This window comes from Somniosus microcephalus, chromosome 21 (genome assembly GCF_052327205.1).
Source record: "Somniosus microcephalus isolate GS21.2 chromosome 21, FLI_Smic_1.0, whole genome shotgun sequence".
NCBI classification, from domain to species: Eukaryota; Metazoa; Chordata; class Chondrichthyes; order Squaliformes; family Somniosidae; genus Somniosus; species Somniosus microcephalus.
The window spans coordinates 19622224-19649603 of record NC_141007.1 but is presented as its reverse complement, the minus strand read 5'-3'; the positions used below and the strand labels follow the sequence as shown (position 1 = coordinate 19649603).

The 27380-nt window shown below is 49.6% G+C and overlaps 1 protein-coding gene across 1 annotated transcript in view; it reads right to left on the bottom strand.

The window, feature by feature from the left end:
* Positions 1 to 27380, bottom strand: part of LOC147102639 (transient receptor potential cation channel subfamily V member 6-like) — a 49495-nt gene that overhangs the window by 7947 nt on the left and 14168 nt on the right. The window contains exons 3-11 of the mRNA XM_085964054.1: positions 25601 to 25723; positions 23461 to 23601; positions 18410 to 18508; positions 14105 to 14277; positions 11871 to 12020; positions 11562 to 11774; positions 9318 to 9404; positions 2930 to 3006; positions 1712 to 1877 (exon numbers count right to left, since the gene is read on the bottom strand). Coding sequence (XP_085820180.1) covers positions 1712 to 1877; positions 2930 to 3006; positions 9318 to 9404; positions 11562 to 11774; positions 11871 to 12020; positions 14105 to 14277; positions 18410 to 18508; positions 23461 to 23601; positions 25601 to 25723 — 1229 coding nt within the window. The remainder of the gene's footprint in view (positions 1 to 1711; positions 1878 to 2929; positions 3007 to 9317; positions 9405 to 11561; positions 11775 to 11870; positions 12021 to 14104; positions 14278 to 18409; positions 18509 to 23460; positions 23602 to 25600; positions 25724 to 27380) is intronic.

Here is a 27380-nt window from a genome sequence, read left to right as displayed (position 1 = left end):
TAATTCAAACTGATTGATTTCCTGCGGCATTGCTCGCGATCTATATAGGCTGGGCTCTCACCTCTCCAGCCGCCACTGATGGCCAGTGCTCAGCGTATCATTATTGGAAGTGGGACTGAGCTTCAGACTGAGATGCTGGAATTTTTTTTTTGTGTTTAAGGCCCAATTACTGTTCAATGCCCGTTGAAATTAAAGGAAGGAAAATCAGGTGGATTCTATTACCGGTGCCCGACCCTCCCCACCAGATTATCCTTTCTTTGCTCCGCCAGTGAAGACGGAAATCTGATAGATAGAGAAGATAGAGAAGATAGAGAAGATAGATAGATAGATAGATAGATAGATAGAGTGATAGATAGCTAGATAGATAGAGTGATAGATAGATAGATAGATAGAGTGATAGATAGATAGATAGATAGATAGATAGAGTGATAGATAGATAGATAGATAGATAGATAGATAGAGTGATAGAGTGCTGGATAGAGTGATAGAGTGATAGATAGATAGATTGATAGATAGATAATTATACAGGAAGATAGATAGAATGATAGAAGTTGTTGCAAGTTTCAGATATGGCCTTAGATATTCTCTCGAGTACAGTGGTGCTAGTCACTCCCATAAGCGGTCTGAGTTTCTTATGTTCAGGAGTGTGCCCATACTACCCAATAGCTAAATATATGAAAGTGTAACCCCAGGGTGTAAATATATGATCCGCTTGTGTTCTGAACTGGATATCGTGTCTTTTACATGTGCCCCTGCGTGTGCTTCTCTGATTTTTTTTTCTCTCAGGCGGATTGAGGCAAGTCCATCACTGACTAGGTAAAAATCCCCCACAAAAGGCACCCCAGAATCTTTTTCCCAGCTTATCAATGTAAAATTAGAAAGGAAAAGAAAGAAAAAAGCGGTCACCCAAGCTTTGCGGAACACCTCCGTTCAGTCCGTAAGGGTGACCCCGAGCTTCCGGTCGCCTGTCATTTTAATTCGCCGCTCCATTCCCACTTGGACCTTACCGTCCTTGGCCTCTTGCATTGTTCCACGGAAGCGCAACGTAAACTCGAGGAACAGCACCTCATCTTCCGATTAGGCACTTTGCAGCCTTCCGGACTCAATATCGAGTTCAACAATTTCAGATCATAACCTTGGCCCCTATTACATTTTTACTTATATTTTTTATCCACCCCTTTGCGGTTTCTCCCTTCCCCCTCCTTTCCTTTTTTTTCTCTCCCACATGGCAGCTGTCTCTCACTCTGCCAGAACATTTCACACCTAATCTGAGCCGTCCTTTGTCTCCACTAGTCCTATCACCATCTCGTCTCGTTTTGAATACCTCTTAATGTCTCTCCACTTCTTTTGTTCTATCCCAGCCCTGCCTTCGATCTATTTCATTTCCTTTCCAGTTTTGAAAAAGGGTTTCGTCCCGAAACATCGACTCTAATTTCTCTCCACGGATGTTGCCTGGCCTGCTGAGTTTTTCCAGCATTTTCTGTTGTTATTTTGGATTTCCAGCATCTGCAGTATTTCGCTATCGTACTAATGATTTGTTTGACTTGTTCATTAACTAATTACCTATTTGCTTTGATGCAAATCATTGCTTAGCCCCGCTATATATTCATTCTACCTGGTTCTCTTGATAGAATCAGCTCTTGGATTTATCTCAGTGTAAACCATTTATCTGATTTGTACTGCCATAAACCTTTGGCCATCAAACATTTACCTTCTGGATCATAATGGTGAATGGTCCGAGCAAACGGAAGCCTCGAGCGAAGTACATGAGGTTACACCAGGCAAGGATGAGGGCGAAGGACATGGGAATTGTTTCACCAGGCATGGACATCAATCGCAACACTAGCACGGTCAACACCAGGACTCCATAGCTGATGCTGCGGGAGGGAAGGGAAGGACAAAGGAACAAGAGAGAGACTTAGGACAAAGGCGAAATAGAGAGGATGGAAGTGAGAGGAGGGGGGTGACAGTAGTAAAAAGACACACCAAAGGCGAATGAGAGACACAATGAAAACAGGTGAAATGATACGGTAGAGTGAGAAATCGAAAGATAGTGAGAGGCAGAGAAAAGGGGAAGAACATGAAAAATAGCACGAGAGTTAAAGGGGATGCAGCAGTACAATAAAACCGAGGGTGAGAAACAAGAGAGAGGGAAATAGAAAGTGAAAGGAAAACCAAATAGAAAGTGTGATAAACAGAGAACAGGACGGAAAATACAAGGAAAGAGAGTGATAGAAAAACAAGAAAGTGAAGAGATGGAGAGCAAAGTAAGTCAAGAATAGAGAGAGGGCAGATAGACACACAGCCAGAGGGCGAGCAAGAGACACAGGGCAGCACACAAACAGGATAAATTCAATAAAACATTGCAAACCGGTGTGACTATTTAAAAGCTGTGATTTACACAACCACAGAAATTACCATTCACTCAATGATAGAGCGAGTGTAATAAAATGTCAGAGGTTAGCACATACTGACTAGCTTAGCATCACTGCAGTGGGAGTCCTGACACAGAGTGGGACCATGTCAGCTCTGACACCATCTCTGGAGAATAACCCAGTCTAATCGGACAGTGAGCTGGTACCAGTGTAACACACGAGCATTTCTCACACTGTTATAAACATTTACATACCCAGAAATACTTCCACCACCCCAACCCACCCAAACCCCCCCTCTCCCCCACACACACACATACATGTATCTGGCCTCACTTTCCATGCACGAACGTTCGCATATATCCACCTGACTATCCCTACACACATACCTATTCTCCCCACCACACACACACACACAAATGTACCCGCCCCCCCCTCTCTCCACACACACCCCCCCCCCACACACCACCACATTCCTCACTCAGTCTCTGCCCATTCAGTGGGCGCTTCAACAGCGCAAAACAAAGCTGCAAATAGCAATCATCCTTCAAACTCACTTGATGACGTGAAAAGGTCCCCCCAGGGCCGTTTTTCCAAAGTACTTCTTAGGTCCATATCTCAATATGTCGTGAATCTATCGAGAAGAAAGAACAATCAGTTCAACAATAAGAGGGCAGGAATCTGCACTAATAGGATAAAATTCAAACACCTTGGTGAAAATTTTAACATAGGTGAGCGGGTGGGAGTGGGTGTGGATGGGGGGTTAAATGGGGAAAAATTGGAAGTGAGTCGGGAAGCCGGCTCCAACCTGTCGACTTCCCGATTTTACCCGAGGCGGGGCAAAGGGCGGGCAGCCAACCCACTCCCAGGAGGCAGGTTGGCACTTTAAATATGATAATGAGACTGGAAGCCTCGGATTTAACCTGCATTGCAGGCTTAACTGTGGCCGGCCGGCGTTCCCGGGTCTCGGGAATCCTGGAAGCTGCAGCGAGGCGAGGACAAGCCTCGGGGAGCAATCGTTGTGGGCCAGGAGGAGCGGGAGTGCTTCCTCCTGGCCCCCCCAAGCTACACCAGCAATAGTGCCCCCCCCCCCATACAAGCCCCCCCCGGGATTGGACCACCTTCCCCGCCGCCCCGAGGTCAGGGATTGGACCCCCACCTCCAGGATCGGACCTCCCCCTAAGTCAGGGATCGTAAGTCCCCCTCGGGATTGGACCCCCCCCCTCCGGGATTGGGTATCAGGCACCACCGGGATCGAACCCCGCCCCGGGGTTGGGGATCAGACCTACCCACTCCTGCGGCCTCCTCTCGCGCGCTCCCCGCCTGACTGTCCTGTCAATCAGGCAGACTTTCGGGCGGGGAACCTGTCAATGGCGTCAGACGCACACTATGGAGTTAAATCTCCACAGCGTTTGGGGAACCCCAGATATCTGGGTTTCCCGCATGCTACCTGCTCCCAATGGATCTGCAGGTAAAAATTCCGGTGCAACAGGGGCAGGAATCAAAGACCAGCAACAACTGAGAAGGAAGTGTAAATTGGAGTGGGTGAATTCGACGTCAAATCAGGTACAGAAAGAGAAATAAAGAGAGGGAACGAAAGATTGGATTAATAGAGAAAAAAGATAGAAAAAAAATTAACATTTTTAAAATCACCAACAACTAAAACCTGAAGGAATGAGACTCCACACCAATGTTCCCGGTGATTTTTTGGGGGGCGGGGGCTGAGCGGCCCCTTTAACAGGCTGCGTGGCCCATTCAAATAGTGCGCATGCGCAGTTTATCCTTTGAAAAACCGGCTAGCCGGCTGCACGAAACTTCTGGACCGCTGCCGTAGCTTAAAGAAAGCATTGCTCCACACTTGCAATAGTTAATTTTCAGTGCCAGAGAGGTTAACTGGCAGTAATTAACAGTTATCACGTCGTTTGTAGTAACCTGGGAGGTTATGAGTAACCTGATCCACCAGGTGGTGCTGTGGCAATTGCTCTCCTGAGTTAAGTCTGATCTGTACTGTTGTACTCTTTGTTTTTGCTGCCTCATGGCAGAAGCTTTTATGTGCAAGAGTTGATTAAACCATGTTAAGGAGTTAACCGGTGTCCGTCTCCATCTATGGCCACCTCAAGATACCACATATGGTGACGAGAATAAAGGACGGAAGAGTTTTGGAGTATTCGGAAGAGGTGCTCGGGTTGGTTAGCAAACTAGTCGGAAAAGCACAAGGCTAGGCCGCGGGAGTCGAAACGGAGTTTGATTTTTTGGCTGAAGTGACTGGACTCCAAGGATGGCAGGAACGGTAGGCTCCGTGGCACCTTTTGACAGCAAGTCGCAGTCTTGGGAGGAGTATATTGAAATACTGAGCCATTTCTTTATGGCAAACGAGGTGGACAGTGCTGAAAAGAAAAGGGCCATTTTACTGAGTTGTGTGGGAGCGCAAACCTATACACGGATGAGGAATCTGCTGAGCCTGGAGCGGCCAGGAGAAAAATCTTTTGACGAGTTGGTGAGTCCACTAAAGAATCATTTCAATCCGAAACCTAGTGAAATAGTACAGAGATGGAAATTCAATTCGAGGATTAGGAGGCCGGAAGAAAGCATTACCGAGTATGTGGAGGAGCTTTGGAAGCTCGCACAGGACTGTAATTTTGGAAATGCGCTCACAGTCATGTTAAGGGACAGACTAGTATGTGGAGTTAACAACGACAGTATACAGCAAAGGTTGCTGTCAGAAGAAGGATTAATGTTTGAGATGGCACTTAAAAAAGCACAAGCCATGGAGACGGCTAACAAGGACATTAAGGACTTAAACAGTATGAGCAAGGAGAAATGGAGTAAACCAGGGGGAGGAGCTGTTTTCAAGATGGAAGCTGGCGCGAAAAGTCCATCAGTCGGGGTTGGGGATTGCTACCGATGTGGCGGGACGAGCCATTATGCAAAGGACTGCAGGTTTGCAAAGGCAAAGTGCCACAATTGTGGAAAAATAGGGCACTTAAAGAAAGTCTGTAAAAGGGCAGTGAGTGAGAGAAGCAGTGCTAAAGGGGGCAAAGCATGCAAAAGCGGGCAAATTACATACAAGAGGAGGAAGAGTCTAGTGAGTCTAGTGAGGAGGTTTTCACTGTATACAGTATAGACACTTCAAGGCCCAACGTACCCCCTCTCACTCAGTATTTGATAGTGAACGGAGGTCAAGTAAAGCTTGAGATTGACACCGGATGTAGTGTAACCATAATGTCGCAGACTGAGTATGCCAAGCTATGGGGGGAAGCAAAAGTACCAGAGCTAGGTACATGCCCCATTAGTCTCAAAACCTACACAGGACAGAAGGTGGACATTTTGGGGGCGGCCAAAGTACAAGTGGAACATAAAGGAGTCACCAAAGAGCTTACGGTGGTAGTGGTAGCAGGGTCAGGGCCAAACCTGTTAGGGCGAGGGTGGATCAGTGAGTTGAGTGTGTACTGGCAGGCAATGAATAAAATGGAGGACAGTACAGAGGCACTGCAAGAAGTGCTGATGAAGCATGAGTTAGTGTTCAAGGACGAACTGGGCACCTTAAGGGGAGCCACAGCCAAGATTCATGTAGCCAGTGATACCACGCCTCGTTTCTTTAAACCAAGGTCGGTACCTTTTGCAATGAAAACCAAGGTTGAGGCGGAACTAGATCGCCTGCTAAGGGACAAAGTAATAGAACCAGTGAAATTTTCAGACTGGGCGGCACCAATAGTCCCGGTATTGAAGCCCGACGGTAACGTAAGGGTGTGTGGTGACTATAAGTTAACAGTGAACAGAGTATCATCACTGGAACAGTACCCCATTCTGAGAATGGAGGACATGTTAACATCGCTCGCTGGGGGAGAAAGATTCAGCAAACTGGACATGAGTCATGCGTATCAGCAGATATTGCTAGATGAAGAATCAAAAAAGTTTGTCACAGTGAACACGCACAAGGGGCTGTTCACGTATGCCAGGTTACCATTTGGTGTCAGTTCTAGCCCAGCAATATTCCAACGGACTATGGAGGGCATTCTGCAGGGCATTCCAAAGGTGGCCGTGTACTTAGATGATATTCTGCTAACAGGAAGTGACGATCAGGATCACTTAAAAACACTGGACAAAGTGCTACAGCGGCTGGAAGAGGCGGGGCTACGCCTGAAACGGAGTAAGTGTAGTTTCATGGAGAAGGAAGTTACATTCCTGGGACATCGGGTGGATGCCACAGGCCTCCATCCATTACCAGGGAAAGTGCGGGCAGTGCAGGATGCACCTGCACCCACCTCAGTGACTGAACTGAAAGCCTATCTAGGGCTCCTGAATTATTATAACCGGTTTCTTCCAAACTTATCGATGCTGCTGGCACCCCTGCACAAACTGCTGAGAAAGGAGGAGCCATGGCGTTGGGGGCCAGAGCAAGCGAAAGAGTTTCAGCAGTCAAAGGAGCTACTTCAGTCCAGCAGGGTGTTGGTGCATTACGACGAGAAGAAGGAGCTGATAATGTGCTGCGACGCATCACCCTATGGAGTGGGGGCAGTGTTGGCCCACCGCATGCCAGATGGAGCAGAAAGGCCCATCGGGTTTGTTTCACGCACGCTCACAGCTGCGGAAAAGAACTATTCACAGCTTGATAAAGAGGGGTTGGCCATTATATTTGGAGTAAAGAAATTCCATAAGTACATATATGGGAGGAAGTTTGTAATCAGTACTGACCACAAGCCTCTTATTAGCTTACTGAATGAGATGAAAGCGGTGCCTCAAATGGCATCACAGAGAATAATGAGATGGGCAGTAATACTAAGAGCCTATGAATATGTGATCACGTACAGAGCCGGCAAGGAAAACGGGAACGCGGATGCTCTCAGCCGCCTGCCCCTCTCAAAATCTCCTCGCAGTACTTCCCCTGAGGAGCACGTCCTGATGCTGGATCAGGAGATCAGTCCCCTGATGACTTCAGCGCAAATCCAGGGCTGGACAGCCAAGGACCCCGTTCTGTCAAGGGTCCGTGAGTATGTGTTGAAAGGCTGGCCAGATCACCGTGAGGGACCGGAGTTCGCGCCGTACAGACAGAGACAGCACGAGCTCAGTGTCCAAGATGGATGTGTGCTATGGGGAGCACGCATCATAGTCCCAGAGCGGGGACGCTCTACTTTGATGGAGCAGTTGCATCAATCGCACCCAGGAATGACTAGAATGAAAGGACTGGCTAGGAGCTACCTGTGGTGGCCTAACTTGGATGCTGAAATTGAGTCAAAGGTAAAGTCATGCACTATATGTCAGGAACAGAGGAAAGCGCCTGCCGGGGCACCACTCCATCCCTGGGAGTGGCCCAGCAAACCCTGGAGGAGAATTCACATAGACTATGCGGGACCTTTTATGGGCAAAATGTTTTTGGTGCTGGTTGACGCTCACTCAAAGTGGATCGACGTTTATCCAGTGAGCTCTGCAACGACTGATGCCACACTGAATTGTCTCAGGAACAGCTTCAGCACGCATGGTATTCCAGAAATGATTGTATCCGACAATGCACAGTGTTTTGTTAGTGAAGGGAGCAAAGAATTCATGGTAAGGAATGGAATCACACATGTCACCTCGGCTCCATATCACCCAGCCTCAAATGGGTTAGCCGAGCGAGCCGTGCAGACTTTTAAGGAGCTCATGAGGAAGAGCTCAGGTGACACCCTGGAGACCAAGCTCAATAGAGCCTTGTTTAGTTATTGTATAACACTCCAAGCTACCACGGGGCTTTCCCCGGCTGAGTTGATGATGGGGAGAAAGTTGCGGTGCACATTAGACCTGATACACCCAGATCTCAAAAGCAAGGTTGAGACAAAACAAACAAACCAAAAAGCGTACCATGACAAACATACTAAAGCTCGCCATTTCACCATAGGGGACTCTGTGTACACCCGGAACTTCGGTTATGGACCTAAATGGATACCAGGACTAATCCAGGACATTACAGGACCTGTGTCGTACTCCGTGTTACTAGGGGATGGTCGAGGGGTTTGTCGGCATGTGGATCAGCTTTTCAGCCGGCAGCAGGGGGAACTGCCTCAGATGGAACAAAGGGCAGTAGAGGAGGCTGTTCCAGGACCCAGCACAGCTTATAAGGTGCCAGTGGACACTGGTACTGCCAGGCCACAGCGGGACAGAGTAAAACCAACATCAGAGACTACTCCAATCTCAAGTGCGAATGAATCTGAGAATCCACTACAAGTGGAATTAAGACGTTCACAAAGGATTTGCAAGCAACCAGAAAGACTTATACAAACCTGTTAAATTAGTCAGGGGTTAACCATGGTTAGAGCATACTGGTTAATTAAAACATAGTACCTAGTAAGGGTTATTGTTTAAGAATTGCATACGGCAATCTTAAGGGGGGAGGAGTGTAGTAACCTGGGAGGTTATGAGTAACCTGATCCACCAGGTGGTGCTGTGGCAATTGCTCTCCTGAGTTAAGTCTGATCTGTACTGGTTGTACTCTTTGTTTTTGCTGCCTCGTGGCAGAAGCTTTTATGGGCAAGGGTTGATTAAACCATGTTAAGGAGTTAACCGGTGTCCGTCTCCATCTATGGCCACCTCAAGATACCACATCGTTAAAAGGGTACTTAGAGTGAAATGGACAAGACATAACTTTCTGTGGTGAGTTTAGTTGGTATCTATCACGCTAATGCATGCCATTTGTTGGATTTCAATGGTGAGCCAGACAGTGAGGTGCCATTTTCCTGAAGCTAATGGCGGATCGGCGTAACTCGGACAACAACTTCTGGGTTTAACACTTACCTGAAGTTGCTGTACCATTTACGCATAAATAATGGAGGAGGCCATTAGCCTCACCGTTATTTTGACAGGAAAATCTGGCCCATTAGTTCAGTAAAATCAGATGGCTAAGAGAAGTGACTCAGTCTTCAGCACCCTCACTGGGTTTGTGAGCCAGGATAAGGTGTGACTGCCCCTTACCTCCAACAGAAGGATGGCAACTGCTCCAAGCACGCTGATAATCTCACCCACCAATCGCACGCGATCTTCACGAGTTAGGTAGCTTTCCTGCCAAAATGATCAAAAGTGGTAAAGGTTGTTTTCCCAGCGAGGATTTTCTTTGCTTAAAACTATTTTTATTGAGATAATAGTTGTACATTCATGAGCTGAGTCAGAGTTACACAGGGAAATGAAAATGACCGTGTGCACCAATCACTTACAGTCACATCATATAGGGGGAGGTGGTTTCCCTCCAATTGTTTCCCCCTTTGCAGCTCAAGGCATTGACTCTTGATGGCGTACGGTTCCATAGGCATTGGCAAGTATCTCCCTCAATTTGACATGTGGAAGCCTAGACAGTTGTTCTACTATTTAGACCATCGCAACCAGGCCAATCCTGTTCTCATTGTGGACACGGCCACCGGATAGCAATCATGAGTGAGGACCTTGACCATCAATCTCCTCAGAAGTCTGGGGAGGGGTAGTGGGGGTGAGGCCAATAGCAGTGCAATTACCCCTGTTGCAGTTGATTCTAACTAATTCAGTGCAGATAGTGGTGGTGGCGGGGGGGGGGGGGGGCGGTGCGATGGTTGTTAGAACCCAAAATCTTCAGTTTGGCATGGAGGCTATGCTTTTACAGAATTATTTCAGAATCAACCTCCACAGGGACTCAGTTACACATCTGGGGAAAAGGGCTTTTCAACTTAAAGACAAGTCAACTATGATTCAAAGGAAGCAGTTTAACAAGCGCCTTCAACCATTCAACAAAGCTTTTCTGGATTTTGTTTCTCCAGCAACATCTCATTGACCTCTAGTATCAAGAGACCCAATAACATCAATCTACTTTTATAATTCAATTGTTCCCCATTGTATACACTTTGTATACCCCACTGTTCCCCAGTGTGGACCCTCTATATATCCCACTGTGCTCCAGTGTGGACCCTCTATATATCCCACTGTTCCCCAGTGTGGACCCTCTATATATCCCACTGTTCCCCAGTGTGGACCCTCTATATATCCCACTGTGCTCCAGTGTGAACCCTCTATATATCCCACTGTTCCCAGTGTGGACCCTCTATATATCCCACTGTGCTCCAGTGTGAACCCTCTATATATCCCACTGCTCCCAGTGTGGACCCTCTATATATCCCACTGTTCCCAGTGTGGACCCTCTATATATCCCACTGCTCCCAGTGTGGACCCTCTATATATCCCACTGTTCCCAGTGTGGACCCTCTATATATCCCACTGCTCCCAGTGTGGACCCTCTATATATCCCACTGTTCCCACTGTGGACCCTCTATATATCCCACTGTTCCCAGTGTGGACCCTCTATATATCCCACTGCTCCCAGTGTGGACCCTCTATATATCCCACTGTTCCCAGTGTGGACCCTCTATATATCCCACTGTTCCCAGTGTGGACCCTCTATATATCCCACTGCTCCCAGTGTGAACCCTCTATATATCCCACTGCTCCCAGTGTGGACCCTCTATATATCCCACTGTTCCCAGTGTGGACCCTCTATATATCCCACTGCTCCCAGTGTGGACCCTCTATATATCCCACTGTTCCCACTGTGGACCCTCTATATATCCCACTGTTCCCAGTGTGGACCCTCTATATATCCCACTGCTCCCAGTGTGGACCCTCTATATATCCCACTGTTCCCAGTGTGGACCCTCTATATATCCCACTGTGCTCCAGTGTGAACCCTCTATATATCCCACTGCTCCCAGTGTGGACCCTCTATATATCCCACTGTTCCCAGTGTGAACCCTCTATATACCCCACTGTTCCCCAGTGTGGACCCTCTATATATCCCACTGTGCTCCAGTGTGAACCCTCTATATATCCCACTGTTCCCACTGTGGACCCTCTATATATCCCACTGTTCCCAGTGTGGACCCTCTATATATCCCACTGCTCCCAGTGTGAACCCTCTATATATCCCACTGTTCCCAGTGTGGACCCTTTATATATCCCACTGTTACCCAGTGTGTACACTCTATCAGTGTTCTGCCCCTTCTGTTATCAGAGTGTTGCCCCCAATGCCCTTTCCCAGTATGGTCCCCTAAGTTCACAGATTTTATTTTGCCTTCTATTCAATCAATGCCAACACAAACTTGAGCCACAAGTGGCCATTGATTCCAAATAATCAGAGAATATTGCAGTGCTGCGGGAAAGCTGGTTGGGTGGAGTGAGGGGGCGGTGGACTATACTAACCTGCAGTGTTCTCTCAACATATAACATGGAGTCTCTCTCACTGGTGGCATTGTCGGGCCTCGGTTTAATCGGGCGATAGGCACAGCAGAATGTGAAGATGGTGATGTAGATAAGGTACAGGAAAGCCAGGATCCGGAAATAATACATCCCATAGTTATTCCACTTCAAATGGACGAGCTCCTTCACGGGGGAAAGGCGGAGGATCTTCAGCACCTGTGCAGTGAGACAGGAGAGTGGAAATAGTCTGTGGTTGTTTGCTTTCCTTTACTGTCACCCTTTCTCCCACCTCCCCAGGACTCTTCCATTTACCTCCTTGGTTTTACTGGAGATCACCAGCTGCAGCACCGAGTGCTCATCGCCCCACGAGTCGATCTCGGCGAGGTTGTAGTAAGTGCTGGAGATGGGACCATAGGGCCTCTGCACGACCTGTTCCTTCTTCTTCAGCAGGTGCTGGAACATCTACCGAAGAGCAAGAACATCAACCGAAAGAGAATGACTTTGTTGGAAATAGAAATGGGGAGAGATTAAAACACCTCGCTAGCGTCGGTGTCGCACATAATTGACAGGCAGGAAAGGACCTGCTGGTCCATCAAGCCTGCCCCATACTGATGATGGCCGGAGCATCATGCCTGAACATCCTGTCTCCCTCATTGTTTGGGTGTGAAACCCCTTTGGGATGCGATAAAGTGCCAAGTAAATGCCAACTCCTTTCTAGGACTTTAATCTGAACCCCAAGTGTAACAGAATGAGGCAGATATTCCGATCCCTACGGGTGGGTACGCACTGTGTACTCACCCGTAGGGACAACAGATCCTCCGGCTGCCTGGGAGCAGGGCCTCTGCGGGCAGAGAGCTCCATTTTTTGGAGACCCTCCGCCCGCAGAAAACACTTACAATTCTTGCGCCTGGTAAAAGCGGCATAAGGCCGGGCGTAAGGCCTCCTTTTGCCAGGATAAGAATTGAAAAATTAAAAAAAAATTAAAAATTTCCACTGATTTATCATTTAAAAGACTCGTTAAAAACTTTAATTTATTTTTCAAAAAATAAAATTTTTGTTTAAAATACTTAATTTATGTAATTTAAAGTCATTTTAAAAATGTGATTTAAAAAAAAAATGTATTTAAAGTTTTACTATGTTTTGGGGGTGATCTCAATTCATATATTTGACAGGTCTTCCTGTCAAGTGTATGAAGGGCGATTCCCTTCTCTGATTGGCTCCCCATGGCCCACGTGATCCCAGGGACGCTGCGAACTACCTGCGCCTCTGGGATACGCGGGCCCTGCACACCGGCAGTTTGGAGAGGCCCAGCAGCGGAACTCTGCGCCTCCCGGGAGCCCTCCGGTCCAGGCACAGTATTTTCCAGGCCGCGGCCCTCCACCCGCGGGAGGCCTGCGAACGGAATTTCTGGGCCATTGTCTTTCCTTCATCACTATGATCCGTCAACTTGATGAGTGTGAACGCACAGAAGAATCAGACACACAGCTGCCCCGGTGTCCCAGCTGCTGGGTGCACTGCTTGGTGTGGAACTGAACCAAACCAACCAGGGAGGTCCTGGGTCTGATCCTCGGTCTGTGCCGAGTTAGTTCATTTCAGTGGCGGGGCTACGATTGGTGTCAATGCTCTGGATGAAGAATTACATGGAATTTACAGCACAGAAACAGGCCAATCGGCCCAACTTGTCTAAGTCGGTGTTTATGCTCCACACGAGCCTCCTCCCACCCCTCTTCATCTCACCTTATCAGCATATCCTCCTATTCCTTTCTCCCGCATGTGCTTATCTAGCCTTCCCTTAAATGCATCTATGCTAGTTGCCTCAACCACTACCTGTGGTAGTGAGGTACACATTCTAACTACTCTCTGGGTAAAGATTTTCTCCTGAATTCCCGATTGGATCTAATTCTGCTCCCTAGTTTTGGACTCCGCCACAAGTGGAAACATTTTCTCTGTGTCTACCCTATCAAACCCTTTCATAATCTTAAAGACCTCTATCAGGTCACCTCTCAGTCCTCTCTTTACTAGAGAAAAGAGCCCCAACCTGTTTCATCTTTCTTGATAGTTATACCTCTCAGTTCTGGTGTCATCCTTTGTAAATCTATTTTGTACCTTCTCCAGGGCCGCTACATCCTTTTTATAATAAGGGGACCAGAACTGTGCACAGTATTCCAAGTGTGGTCTAACCAAGGTTCGATATAAGTTTACCATAACCTCTCTGCTTTTCAATTCTATTCCTTCAGGAAAGATTAAAAAAAAAATCAGTCACTGTTCCCAGTCCTGATCATTATCTCGTGATTTCCGCCCTCCTGGAATGTGGTTGTGTGTGGATTTCGGGCGAGGACAGGGTCAAGCTTGGTGGTGAGGCGTGCAGAGCCGAATGGCCTCCCAACGTTCACTCTCTCGGTTCAGATACAAAGAGCAGTCACTTGGGGCAAAGCGATGGAAGACGACAACACCTGTGGGACCGTACCTCAGCTTGGAGTCAGTGTTGTGAGGAGAGAATAGGAGACAAATGGGGACGGAATCAATTTGAAACAAAAGTTCCTGACCTGAACATTTCCTTCAACCGCTGCAAGTTTGAGGGGGGACAGTCCGTCCCTGTTGACGATCGTGTCAGCTGCAATCTCATTCTCTGGCTTGTCGTAGGACAGAATTAAATCGTACATCTGTGGGACGAGGGGACTTTTTGCTTGCAGCACCAGAACATGGAGAACAGTGTTACCTGAGAGAAGAACACATCAGAATTGAGAGCTTTCAACTCAATGGGAAAGGATCTCCCTCTCATCCCTGCCAATGAAACTCCTTCCCCCACCCCGCCCTCAGATCATCACCTCTGGCCAGCCACCGGCTGCTCAGTCTTTTACAGAACCGCCTCCATCTCCCAATAGAAGATTAAGGGTCAGCTGCGGCTTGGTGTAACACTCTCACCTCTGAGTCAGAAGGTTGTGGGTTCAAGTCCCACTCCAGAACCTTGAGCACAAAATCGAAGCTGACGCTCCAGCTCATTCCTGAGGGTGTGCTGCAGAGGGGCTGTATATCAGATGAGACATTAAACCGAGGCCCCGTCTGCCCTCTCAGGTGGATATAATAGATCCCACGGCACTATTCAAAGAAGAGTTGGGGTCTTCTCCCTGGTGTCCTGACCAATATTTATCTCTCAGCCAACTTCACTAAAACAAATGATTCGGTCATTATCTGTTGGTGGGATCTTGCTGTGTGCAAGTTGGCTGCCGCGATTTCTGTTACAACAGCGATTACATTTCAAAAGCACTTATTTGGCTGTAAAGCGCTTTGGGAGATTCTGAGGTCATGAAGGCGCTATATAAATGTATGTCTTCTCTTTATTTGTTTAGGGATTTATCATCTCCCTCAGAATTGCACGCAAGGAATGCCTTGTGGAGTACAGTGACTATTGTTATGCACAAAGTGTGGCCGTCATTTTGCGCACAGCAAGATCTCACAAACAGCAAACAGATTAATGATTAATTAACCGGTTTTGAGTGGCACTGTTGAAGGAGGAATGTTGGTCAGTACACCAGGAGAACCTCCTGTTCTTCATCAAATAGTTCCATCGATCTTTAACGTCTGTCGGCACTACTGGAAACGGCAGATCAGACCTCAGTTTAACATCTCACCAAAAGAACTAACAAATCAATCATGGGGTTCCTTTAATATAATCACGGAGGCTCAACAAAGAAAGAAACAAAGAACTTACATTTATATAGCGCCTTGTATGACTTCAGGATGTCCCAAAGCGCTTTACAGCCAATGAAGTATAGTCATTGTTGTAATGTAGGAAATGCAGCCACCAATTTGCGCACAGCAAGCTCCCACAAACAGCAATGCGATAATGCCCAGATCATCTGTTTTAGTGATGATGGTTGAGGGATAAATATTGGCCCCAGGATACTGGGAAGAACTCCCCTGCTCTTCTTCAAAATATCAGCATGGGATTTTTTTACCTCCAGCTGAGAGGGCAGATGGAGCCTTGAGCTAAAGTCTCATCTGAAAAATGGCACCTCTGACAGTGCAGCACTCCCTCAGTACTGCACTGGAGTGTCACCCTAGATTACGTGCTCAAATCTCTGGAGTGGGACTTGAACCCACAACCTACTGACTCCAGAGAGCGAGAGTGCCGCCCACTGAGCCACGGCTGGGACCTACTGAGCTTGTTCTGATCACAGATGGAGTCTGACAAGCCGAAAATCCCCAGGCTGTCAATGCTGGCATAAGTGATGGCCAAAGTAGGTGAGGTGGTGGTCATCTAATTTAAATATACCCCACCCATCCCCGAACAGATCATGGAAGTGTGCTTGTCACCTCCTTTATCTTAACTCTGTAAGAGTGTGTGAGTGGAGTCATGTAATCACAGAATCACAGAATCACAGAAACCCCACAGTGCAGATAGAGGCCATTTGGCCCATCGAGCCTGCACCGACACATATCCCACCCGATCCCCGTAACCCCTACACCAACACATATCCCACTCTATCCCCGTAACCCCGCGTATTTAATCCCCCTAACACTAAGGGTCAATTTATCATAGCCAATCAACCTAACCCGCACATCTTTGGACTGTGGGAGGAAACCGGAGCACCCGGAGTAAACCCACGCAAACACGGGGAGAATGTGCAAACTCCACACAGACAGTCACCTGAGGCCAGATTCGAACCCGGGTCCCTGGCGCTGTGAGGCAACAGTGCTAACCACTATGCCACCGTGCTGCCATGTATGGGAGTGGGGTGGGGTTGCGGGGACGGGAGGGAGGCTGGAGGTTCAGAAAGTTTGAACAGGGGGGGAGCCCTTGAATCCAAAATCTGAAGTCCAGCATCTAGGAAAGTAGGAAACTGGATGAGTCAGATCGAGGACAGGTTGCTGGTCGGTGCTTTCGATTTTCGAAGTATTCCAGGCTTGGGGGAGGCTGTAGTCATAGAGTCATAGAGTCATAGAGTTTTACAGCACAGAAAGAGGCCCTTCGGCCCATCGTGTCTGCGCCGCCCATCCATCCCTGTCCAGTCTAATCCCATTTTCCAGCATTTGGTCCATAGCCTTGTATGCAATGGCATTTCAAGTGCTCATCCAAATGCTTCTTGAATGTTGTGAGGGTTCCTGCCTCTACCACCCTTTCAGGCAGTGAGTTCCAGCTTCCAACCACCCTCTGGGTGAAAAAGTTCCTCCTCAAATCCCCCCTAAATCTCCTGCCCCTTACCCTGAATCTGTGCCCCCTTGTTATTGACCCCCCTACTAAGGGGAAAAGTTCCTCTTTATCTACCCTATCTATGCCCCTCATCATTTTGTACACCTCAATCAGGTCCCCCCTCAGCCTCCTTTGCTCCAAGGAAAACAACCCCAGCCTGTAGAGTCTCTCTTCATAGCTAAGGCGCTCCATCCCAGGTAACATCCTGGTGAATCTTCTCTGCACCCTCTCCAGAGCAATCACATCCTTCCTATAGTGAGGCGACCAGAACTGCACACAGTACTCCAGCTGTGGCCTCACCAGCGTTTTGTACAGCTCCATCATAACCTCCCTACTCTTATATTCTATGCCTCTGCTAATGAAGGCAAGTATCCCATATGCCTTTTTAACCACCTTATCTACCTGCTCCGCTGCCTTCAGGGATCTATGTACATGTACACCAAGGTCCCTCTGACCCTCTGTACTTCCTAGGGCCCTACCACCCATTGTGTATTCCCTTGCCTTATTTGACCGTCCAAAATGCATCACCTCGCATTTTTCCGGGTTAAATTCCATTTGCCACTTTTCCGCCCATCTGACCAACCCGTTAATATCGTCCTGTAGCCTGAGACTTTCCTCCTCGCAATTTACCACCCCACCAATTTTCGTGTCATCCGCGAACTTACTGATCATACCCTTTACATTCTCATCCAAATCGTTAATGTAGATCACAAACAGCAAGGGACCCAGCACCGATCCCTGAGGTACCCCACTGGACACAGGCTTCCAGTCGCAAAAGCAACCTTCGACCATCACCCTCTGCCTCCTGCCACTCAGCCAGTTTAGGATCCAACGCGCCAAGGCCCCCTGGATCCCATGGGCTCTTACCTTCTTGACCAGTCTCCTATGCGGGACTTTGTCAAAAGCTTTACTGAAGTCCATGTAAACCACATCCACAGCATTTCCCTCATCTACACAGCTAGTCACCCCCTCGAAAAATTCAATCAGATTGGTCAGACATGATTTACCCTTGACAAAGCCATGCTGACTATCCCCGATTAATCCTTGCCTCTCCAAGTGGAGACTAATTCTGTCCCTCAGAATTTTTTCCAATAATTTCCCTACCACAGATGTTAGGCTCACTGGCCTGTAATTCCCTGGTTTATCCCTGCTACCCTTCTTGAATAATGGTACTACGTTAGCTGTTCTCCAGTCCTCTGGTACATCCCCTGTGGCCAGAGAGGTTCTGAAAATTTGTGTCACTGCCGAGGATATCGGCCACAGGCACAGTGGGGGAGAAATTGGTTTTTCGGCAGAATGGTGAAACAGGCGGAAGTAAACGGAAAAGATAATCGGGCGTGGTGTAAAGTGGGCTGCCGATTCTCTATAAGCCTGCTCTGCGCCACTGGCGAAGACCAGTTTCACTCCCAGTGTTCCAATACACAGTTAAACAATTATTGGGGCCTGATCAGAGTGCAGCTTAGGCTGATGATATTTGAGCGTCACAGAGACCTTCCGAGTACAAAGCCTGTCAGCGAGTTCAATGCACACGTGTACAACATCCTTGTAGGCCCCGGTTCTTCACTCCAAGGTACGATCACATTGGGCATTATTCTTTCATGACTCCAACAGCTTAGCGGTGAAATCAAACTGAAGGGTGTCTCTTTCTGACTCTTACCCAGGTAATCCTGCGCCGTAATGTCTGCTCTGTTATCAATCAGAATCCGGACGATCTCTTCGTTCCCAACACAAGCAGCGAAAGACAACACGTGCTCACCTGAAACAAAGAAATACAGCCAGAAACAAAAACTGAAGAAAATTAAATTAACACAAGTCGGATGGAAGTTTCTCCGGCTGGGCAATTTCTAGGAATGTGTTAAACCAAGGTGACATCATCTTAAAATTAGAGCTTGGCCATTTGGGAGTGAAATCAGGAAGCACTTTCTCGCACAAAGAGATTCCTATCATTTAAAATTTTTTTTTAGTACTTTGCTAACTCTGAAAAGGCATGTCAAAAATAAAATCTACACAATTTACTTCAAAGCTTGAAGGCTTTTTAGGAAGCTGAACAGATCTTAATATAGAAATATTTGGGGGAACTCTATCCCCCAAAAGGCTGTGGGTGCTGGGGGTCAACTGAAACATTCAAGACTGAGCTCGATCGATTTTTGTTGGGTAAGGTTACCAAGGAGCATGGAGCTATGGTGGGGAAATGGAGTGGAGGTACAGATCGGTCGTGTTCTAATTGAATGGCGGAGCAGGCCCGAGGGGATGAACGGCCTCCTCCTGTTCCTAATGTTTCATGAAAGCGAGGCCACGCTGAATGAAAGGGAGGAAGACCTTGCATGTCTTATCACATCCTCAGGACATCCCAATGCCCTTCACAGCCAATGAGTTACTTTTTGAGGTCCAGCCCCTGCTGTTAGGTTGGCAAACGCGGCAGCCACATTGTGCATAGCAAGATCCCACAAATAGCAAGAGATGAATGACTCCTTACTGGGTTTTGGCGGTGCTGGTTTATGGAAGAATATTGGTCAGGACACCAAGACAACTCCCAGCTCTTCGAATAGTGCCAAGGGATCTTTAACATCCACCTGAGCCCCGGGAACAGACTGATGAGGTCTCACTTTATTGTCTCATCTAAAATTGCCAGTTCTATAAAAATAATGGTAGCATGGTACTACAAAACCATAAGCTAATAACGGTGTTACGACAGCGCATAATGGAACTTTACAGGAACATGTTAACCAGTGTGCTACTAGAGGAATTCAACCTCATTGGGATAAGCCTGAGGTGATTTAATTTAACTCACAGTACAGTAAGGCAATGTTATTTGTTTCTCTTCTCTCTGACCCTCTTGTGTATGTTGGTTTTTGGGAGTGTAAAATACGACAGTAAAGTTGAATCGAAGTGTTTGGCTATATTTGTTGCCAATAACAACAACAACTTGCATTTGTATACCACCTTCAGCGCAGAAAAACACAGGACCGTAAACAGACACCGAGCCAAAGAAGGAGATATTAGGAGGGGTGACTAAAAGCTTGGTCAAAGAGGTGGGTATCAAGGTGGATCTTAAAGAATGAAAGGGAGGTAGTGAGGCGGAGAGGTGTAAGGAGGGAATTCCAGAGTTTAGGAACTAGGCAGCTGAAGGCACAGCCGCAAATGGTGCGGCGAATGAAATTGGGGATGCGCAGGAGGCCAGAGTTGGAGGAACGTAGAGTTCTCGGAGGGTCATAGTGGCCTCCTTCTGTGCCGTTATGACTCTATGACTCCATGGGGGAAAAATTCAGTTGCTTTGCGCCTCCCATGAGCGGGCGCTAATGAGGCGCAAAGCAACTAACGCCGGGGCGCGACGATGTTTGCACCGCTCGCGAAATTGACCAGACATTTTGCGGCGGCGCTAAACACTACCGCCACGATCTCCTGCGCCCACAGATTGTGACATCAGTCGAGCGTGCAATGCCCCGGTAGCACCCCGGACCAGATATTGAGTGGCACCCCCTGCCTTACCATCTGCCGCTAGCAACGACAGGTTGAGGGGAGCGTTTTGCAGTTGGGAAGGGACTGGGGGAGCGCTATTTAAAGGCGACCGCTTCCTGCCCTTTTTTGTCGGCGACATTTTTGCACCACGCATTCTGAGAGAGAGAGAGAGACTTCTGGAGAGATTCAACGCTGTGTGAAGGAGTTTTGGGTACTGAGCAGCACTTTGCAGGTTCATTTTGATTTGACATTCCTTGCATCGATTTGGAAGAGGAGGCTGCACTCTGAGCTCTTTCCCATGGTCTCTCCATTGTTCTTTCCAGCAGATTTGATGTACAGGTCTCTCCAGGCCGAGACTCAAGGCTGCAATGAGCAGGGTGTGGATGGAGAGCAAGATCGACCCTCCCCTTTAAGAACATGCCGCACCAGCGTGTCTGTGTTCCATTGCTGACTGACATCACCTGAGCTTCGCCAGCGCTCTGAGGTAGCGCCTCACTCCTCGGCCTTTGCGCCTTAAGACAGGTGTGTAGCGCCTGATTTAGCGCTCCAATCACCTCCAGGGGCGATAGAGGCCAAGTTTGCAGTCGGAGGCGATAATTAGCGCCAGGCGCTAAACTTTGCGCCCTGTCGATAATTGCGCCCCAAACGGGGCGATACCGAATTCCTCCCCCTATGACTTTTAACATAGTGAAACATCCCAAGGCTGAATTTTGCGGGAGGCGTAAGCGGCACCGCACCCGGGCAGTAACGAGAGGCACAAATCAACCCAATTTTTCTGCAATAGAGTCATAAGGGCACAGGAGGAGGCCATTCGGTCCATCGAGTCCATGGCGGCTCTCTGTAGAGCAATTCGGTCAGTCCCACTCCCCCATTCTATCCCCGTAGCCCTGCAAATTTATTTCCCTCAAGTGCCTATCCAGTCTCCCCTTGAAAACATTGAGTGTCTCCTTTCCACCACTTCCGTCGGCAGCGAGTTCCAGGTCCTCACCACTCGCTGCGTAAAAAAGTTTTCCTCACATTCCCCCTGTCAGCGAGCACAGGAGTGATGGGTGAACGGGACTTGGTGCGAGTTAGGACACGGGGCAGCGAGCACAGGGGTGATGGGTGAACGGGACTTGGTGCGAGTTAGGATACGGGTCAGCGAGCACAGGAGTGATGGGTGAACGGGACTTGGTGCGAGTTAGGATACGGGGCAGCGAGCACAGGAGTGATGGGTGAACGGGACTTGGTGCGAGTTAGGACACGGGGCAGCGAGCACAGGAGTGATGGGTGAACGGGACTTGGCGCGAGTTAGGACACGGGGCAGCGAGCACAGGAGTGATGGGTGAACGGGACTTGGTGCGAGTTAGGATACGGGGCAGCGAGCACAGGAGTGATGGGTGAACGGGACTTGGTGCGAGTTAGGACACGGGTCAGCGAGCACAGGAGTGATGGGTGAACGGGACTTGGTGCGAGTTAGGACACGGGTCAGCGAGCACAGGAGTGATGGGTGAACGGGACTTGGTGCGAGTTAGGACACGGGTCAGCGAGCACAGGAGTGATGGGTGAACGGGACTTGGTGCGAGTTAGGATACGGGGCAGCGAGCACAGGAGTGATGGGTGAACGGGACTTGGTGCGAGTTAGGACACGGGGCAGCGAGCACAGGAGTGATGGGTGAACGGGACTTGGTGCGAGTTAGGACACGGGGCAGCGAGCACAGGAGTGATGGGTGAACGGGACTTGGTGCGAGTTAGGACACGGGGCAGCGAGCACAGGAGTGATGGGTGAACGGGACTTGGTGCGAGTTAGGACACGGGGCAGCGAGCACAGGAGTGATGGGTGAACGGGACTTGGTGCGAGTTAGGACACGGGTCAGCGAGCACAGGAGTGATGGGTGAACGGGACTTGGTGCGAGTTAGGACACGGGGCAGCGAGCACAGGAGTGATGGGTGAACGGGACTTGGTGCGAGTTAGGACACGGGTCAGCGAGCACAGGAGTGATGGGTGAACGGGACTTGGTGCGAGTTAGGACACGGGGCAGCGAGCACAGGAGTGATGGGTGAACGGGACTTGGTGTGAGTTAGGATACGGGTCAGCGAGCACAGGAGTGATGGGTGAACGGGACTTGGTGCGAGTTAGGACACGGGGCAGCGAGCACAGGAGTGATGGGTGAACGGGACTTGGTGTGAGTTAGGATACGGGTCAGCGAGCACAGGAGTGATGGGTGAACGGGACTTGGTGCGAGTTAGGACACAGGGCAGCAGGTTATCGGGTGAGCTCAAGTTTATGGAGGGTGAAACTCCCAGTGGGAATGGGCTGAGCTGAGCATCCCTAAGGTATTAGATCAAAATCCGGAATCTCAGGAGATGAAGATTCCGATCGGCCCACTCCACTGGTGGAAGTGCAGCAGGACAGGTTTTAAGTGCACCTACGCCTGAAGCCATAGACACCCCCCGATCCTGAATTGAGGGGACAGGGTCATCTGCACAGCTGGGGAGGAGAACCGGTGCCTCCAAGGGGCATCAGGGTGCCCGTCCCAAACCTGCAGCAGAGGGCGGAGCGGCTAAAAGCTGCTGTGCTAAGATTGGCACGGATCTCCTGTCCAATATCTCCTGATGTGGATCGGTGTCAATCTTTGTCTGATTACGCTCCTGTGACGCGCCTTGGGGCGTTTTACTATGTTTAAGGCGCTATATAAATATAAGACTGTGGCGGAGCCACTGAATGACTCTGGGCAACTGTACATAATTCCCTTTAACGATGTTCTAACACCAGCCTAAGCCTGTACCATTGTGTTAGACATTACTTCGTTTTGTATATAGTGTTTGTATGCACGGGGCGTGGCCCCTTTAAGAGCGCGGGAAAATGCGGGTAAACGCGATGACGTCATGTCGCAAACCACGTGACTGCTCAGGCAGTCCTCGTGGAAGCTCCATCTTGTACAGACCTGTTTTCGTGGTTCTCCTGTGTCGATGTTAACAAACTGTTTAAGCTCGTTTAGTTTTACATTAAAAGCCTGTTTGTTTGATCGCCTGAGTCGACCTCAGTTCTTAGTTAGGAATTCATCAATTCCTACAAGACGTTGTTGTCATTTAATCTGAAGCCTACATTTTACTCTTCAACATTCCAGCATAGAGTTTCGCCTGCTGGGAACGCCCGTCAAAGAGTCAGACACACGCGACCTGTGATTGCCCAGCCATTGAAGTGGGTGAAGCTCTACCCATTGACATTGAATACCAAATCGAGGCCTGAATGGATTGTACACTCACCATAATATAGGATACTCCTGCTGCTTCGCCTGAAGAAGGCCCCAGTCGCTCGAGGTGCTACCACATCCGCTCCCCGGCTGATCAGTTCTTTCACCAGACTCACATTCTCATTTGCCACGGCGATGTGAAGGGCTGTTTCCCCTATTTGGCAAAATGATGTCCAATAATTTCTGAATTAATCAGTATCCATTCATCGAAACATCAAATGCTGTACTGCTCCCAAAATCTCACTCACTGCCCATCCCCCACTCGCTCACTGTCCATCCCCCACTCACTCACTGCCCATCCCCCATTCCCCACTCGCTGCCCATCCCCCATTCCCCACTCGCTGCCCATCCCCCATTCCCCACTCACAGCCCATCCCCCATTCCCCACTCACAGCCCATCCCCCATTCCTCACTCACTGCCCATCCCCCATTCCCCACTCGCTGCCCATCCCCCATTCCTCACTCACTGCCCATCCCCCATTCCCCACTCGCTGCCCATCCCCCATTCCTCACTCACTGCCCATCCCCCATTCCTCACTCACTGCCCATCCCCCATTCCTCACTCACTGCCCATCCCCCATTCCTCACTCACTGCCCATCCCCCATTCCTCACTCACTGCCCATCCCCCATTCCCCACTCGCTGCCCATCCCCCATTCCTCACTCACTGCCCATCCCCCATTCCTCACTCACTGCCCATCCCCCATTCCCCACTCACAGCCCATCCCCCATTCCCCACTCACTGCCCATCCCCCATTCCTCACTCACTGCACATCCCCCATTCCCCACTCGCTGCCCATCCCCCATTCCCCACTCACAGCCCATCCCCCATTCCCCACTCACAGCCCATCCCCCATTCCTCACTCACTGCCCATCCCCCATTCCTCACTCACTGCACATCCCCCATTCCTCACTCACTGCCCATCCCCCATTCCCCACTCACTGCCCATCCCCCACTCACTGCCCATCCCCCATTCCCCACTCACTGCCCATCCCCCATTCCTCACTCACTGCCCATCCCCCATTCCTCACTCACTGCCCATCCCCCATTCCTCACTCACTGCCCATCCCCCATTCCTCACTCACTGCCCATCCCCCATTCCTCACTCACTGCCCATCCCCCATTCCTCACTCACTGCCGATCCCACATCCCCCACTCACTGCCCATCCCCCATTCCCCACTCACTACCCATCCCCCATCCCCCACTCACTGCCCATCCCCCATTCCCCACTCACTGCCCATCCCCCATTCCCCACTCCCTGCCCATCCCCCATCCCCCACTCACTGCCCATCCCCCATTCCTCACTCACTGCCCATCCCCCATTCCCCATTCACTGCCAACCCCCATTCCCCATTCACTGCCCATCCCCCACTCACTACCCATCCCCCATTCCCTGCCCATCCCCCACTCACTGCCCATCCCCCACTCACTGCCCATCCCCCATTCCCTGCCCATCCCCCACTCACTGCCCATCCCCCATTCCCCACTCACTGCCCATCCCCCAGTCCCCACTCACTGCCCATCCCCCATTCCCCACTCACTGCCCACCCCCATTCTTCACTCACTGCCCATCCCCCATTCCTCACTCACTGCCCATCCCCCATTCCTCACTCACTGCCCATCCCCCATTCCTCACTCACTGCCCATCCCCCATTCCTCACTCACTGCCCATCCCCCATTCCCCACTCACTGCCCATCCCCCATTCCTCACTCACTGCCCATCCCCCATTCCTCACTCACTGCCCATCCCCCATTCCTCACTCACTGCCCATCTCCCATTCCCCACTCGCTGCCCATCCCCCATTCCTCACTCACTGCCCATCCCCATTCCCCACTCACTGCCCATCCCCCACTCACTGCCCATCCCCCATTCCCCACTCACTGCCCATCCCCCACTCACTGCCCATCCCCCATTCCCCACTCACTGCCCATCCCCCATTCCCCACTCACTGCCCATCCCCCATTCCTCACTCACTGCCCATCCCCCATTCCTCACTCACTGCCCATCCCCCATTCCTCACTCACTATCTATCTATCTACTGTACTGTGCATGTACTGGGCCGTACATTGCCTGTACTTGAGTTCCCCTGACAATTCCCCCTGACTCTCCCTCAGAATGATGGAGAAAAACCTGTGGAAAATCAGGCAGTACCTGCGTACAGCTTGCCCATGATTGGTATGCTCATGAGCTCGGGAGCCACTTCGAGGAGTGCGATCACCGCCTTGTTGTTATTGTACCTGGCCGCTACATGCAAAGCCGTCTCCCCCATTGTGCCTGTGGAGAGAGAGCCAGAAAAGTCTGTGATGGGATTCAGTAAAGTTGGCGGTGAAAGCCCGAAGCGAAAGACATCTGAGAAGAGGCATTATGGAATTTGGGGAGGCGTCCAGAGATTCATTGCACCCATCTTGGGGAGGAAGGGGGCGGGGTGGGGTTACAATACAACCTGTTATGTTCATTAATAACTAGTCATTTTTATTAAGAACAGCTAGCTTTTGCTAGACACTTTATTGAGCACATGTGGACTAGGTACAGTATCTGTAGAGGCCTCCATCTTGACTGCTGCCTTGTGGGTAGCCTAGTGCATCATGGGTAGCCCACTCTTATATATATATACAACACCACCTAGTGTCCCATTCCAGAATGACAGGTTACTGATCATTACATCCCCCTTTCTTTGAGGTTAAACAAAATCAGTATCAATCAATATCAATCAATAACAACATAAACATCTTCAACAGTCAATACATTTTCAATGTAGTTTTCTTTGTACTCAAAGATTAAGTCTATCAGGCTTTTTTACTTCATGTGTGGATCTTCTCAGCACAGGTAAGTTTGAAATAACAACAGAAAATGCTGGAAAAACTCAGCAGGTCAGGCAACATCCATGGAGAGAAATTTGAGTTGACGTTTCGGGTTGGACCCTTCTTCAAAACTGGAAAGAAAAGAAACTAGATCGGAGGCAGGGCTGCGATCGGACAAAAGAATAAAAGAAACAAAAGAAGTAAAAGAGATTAGAAGCTAGACGAGATGGTAATAGGCTGGGATTAGGTGTAAAGTATACTGGCAGGGCTAAAGATAGCTGCCAGGTGTGAGAGAGAAACAAAAGGAAAGGGGGGGGGGGGAAAAGGAGTGGAACAATTACAAGAGAAAATGAAATGGGGGCTGAGCTTATGATCTGAAATTGTTGAGCTCGATATTGAGTCTGGAAGGCTGCAGACTGCCTAATCGGAAGATGAGGTGCTGTTCCTCGAGTTTACGTTGAGCTTCCGTGGAACAATACAAGAGGCCAAGGACGGTGAGGTCCGAGTGGGAATGGAGCGGTGAATTAAAATGACAGGCGACCGGAAGCTCGGGGTCACCCTTATGGACTGAATGGAGGTGTTCCGCAAAGCGGTCACCCAATCTGCGTTTGGTCTCCCCAATGTAGAGGAGACCGCATCGTGAGCAGCGAATACAGTATACTAGATTGCGAGAAGTACAAGTAAATCGCTGTTTCACCTGGAAGGGGTGTTTGGGGCCCTGGACAGTGGGAAGGGGGGAGGTATAGGGGCAGGTGTTACATCTCCTCTGCTTGCACGGGAAGGTGCCAGGCGAAGAGGAAGGGCTGTTTGGGGTGATAGAGGAGTGGACTAGGGTGTCTCGGAGGGAGCGGTCCCTGTGGAATGCTGAAAGGGGAGGGGAAGGGAAGATACGTTTGGTGGTGGGATCACTTTGGAGGTAGCGGAAATGCCGGAGGATGATCCGTTGAATGTGGAGGCTGGTGGGGTGAAAGGTGAGGACAAGGGGAACCCTATCGTGGTTCCAGGAGGGAGGGGCAGGGGTGAGGGCAGAAGTGCGGGAGATAGAGCTGACACGGTCGAGGGCAGTGTCAACCACAGTAGAGGGGAATCCTCGGTTGCGGAAAAAGGAAGACATGTCTGAAGCACTGGTG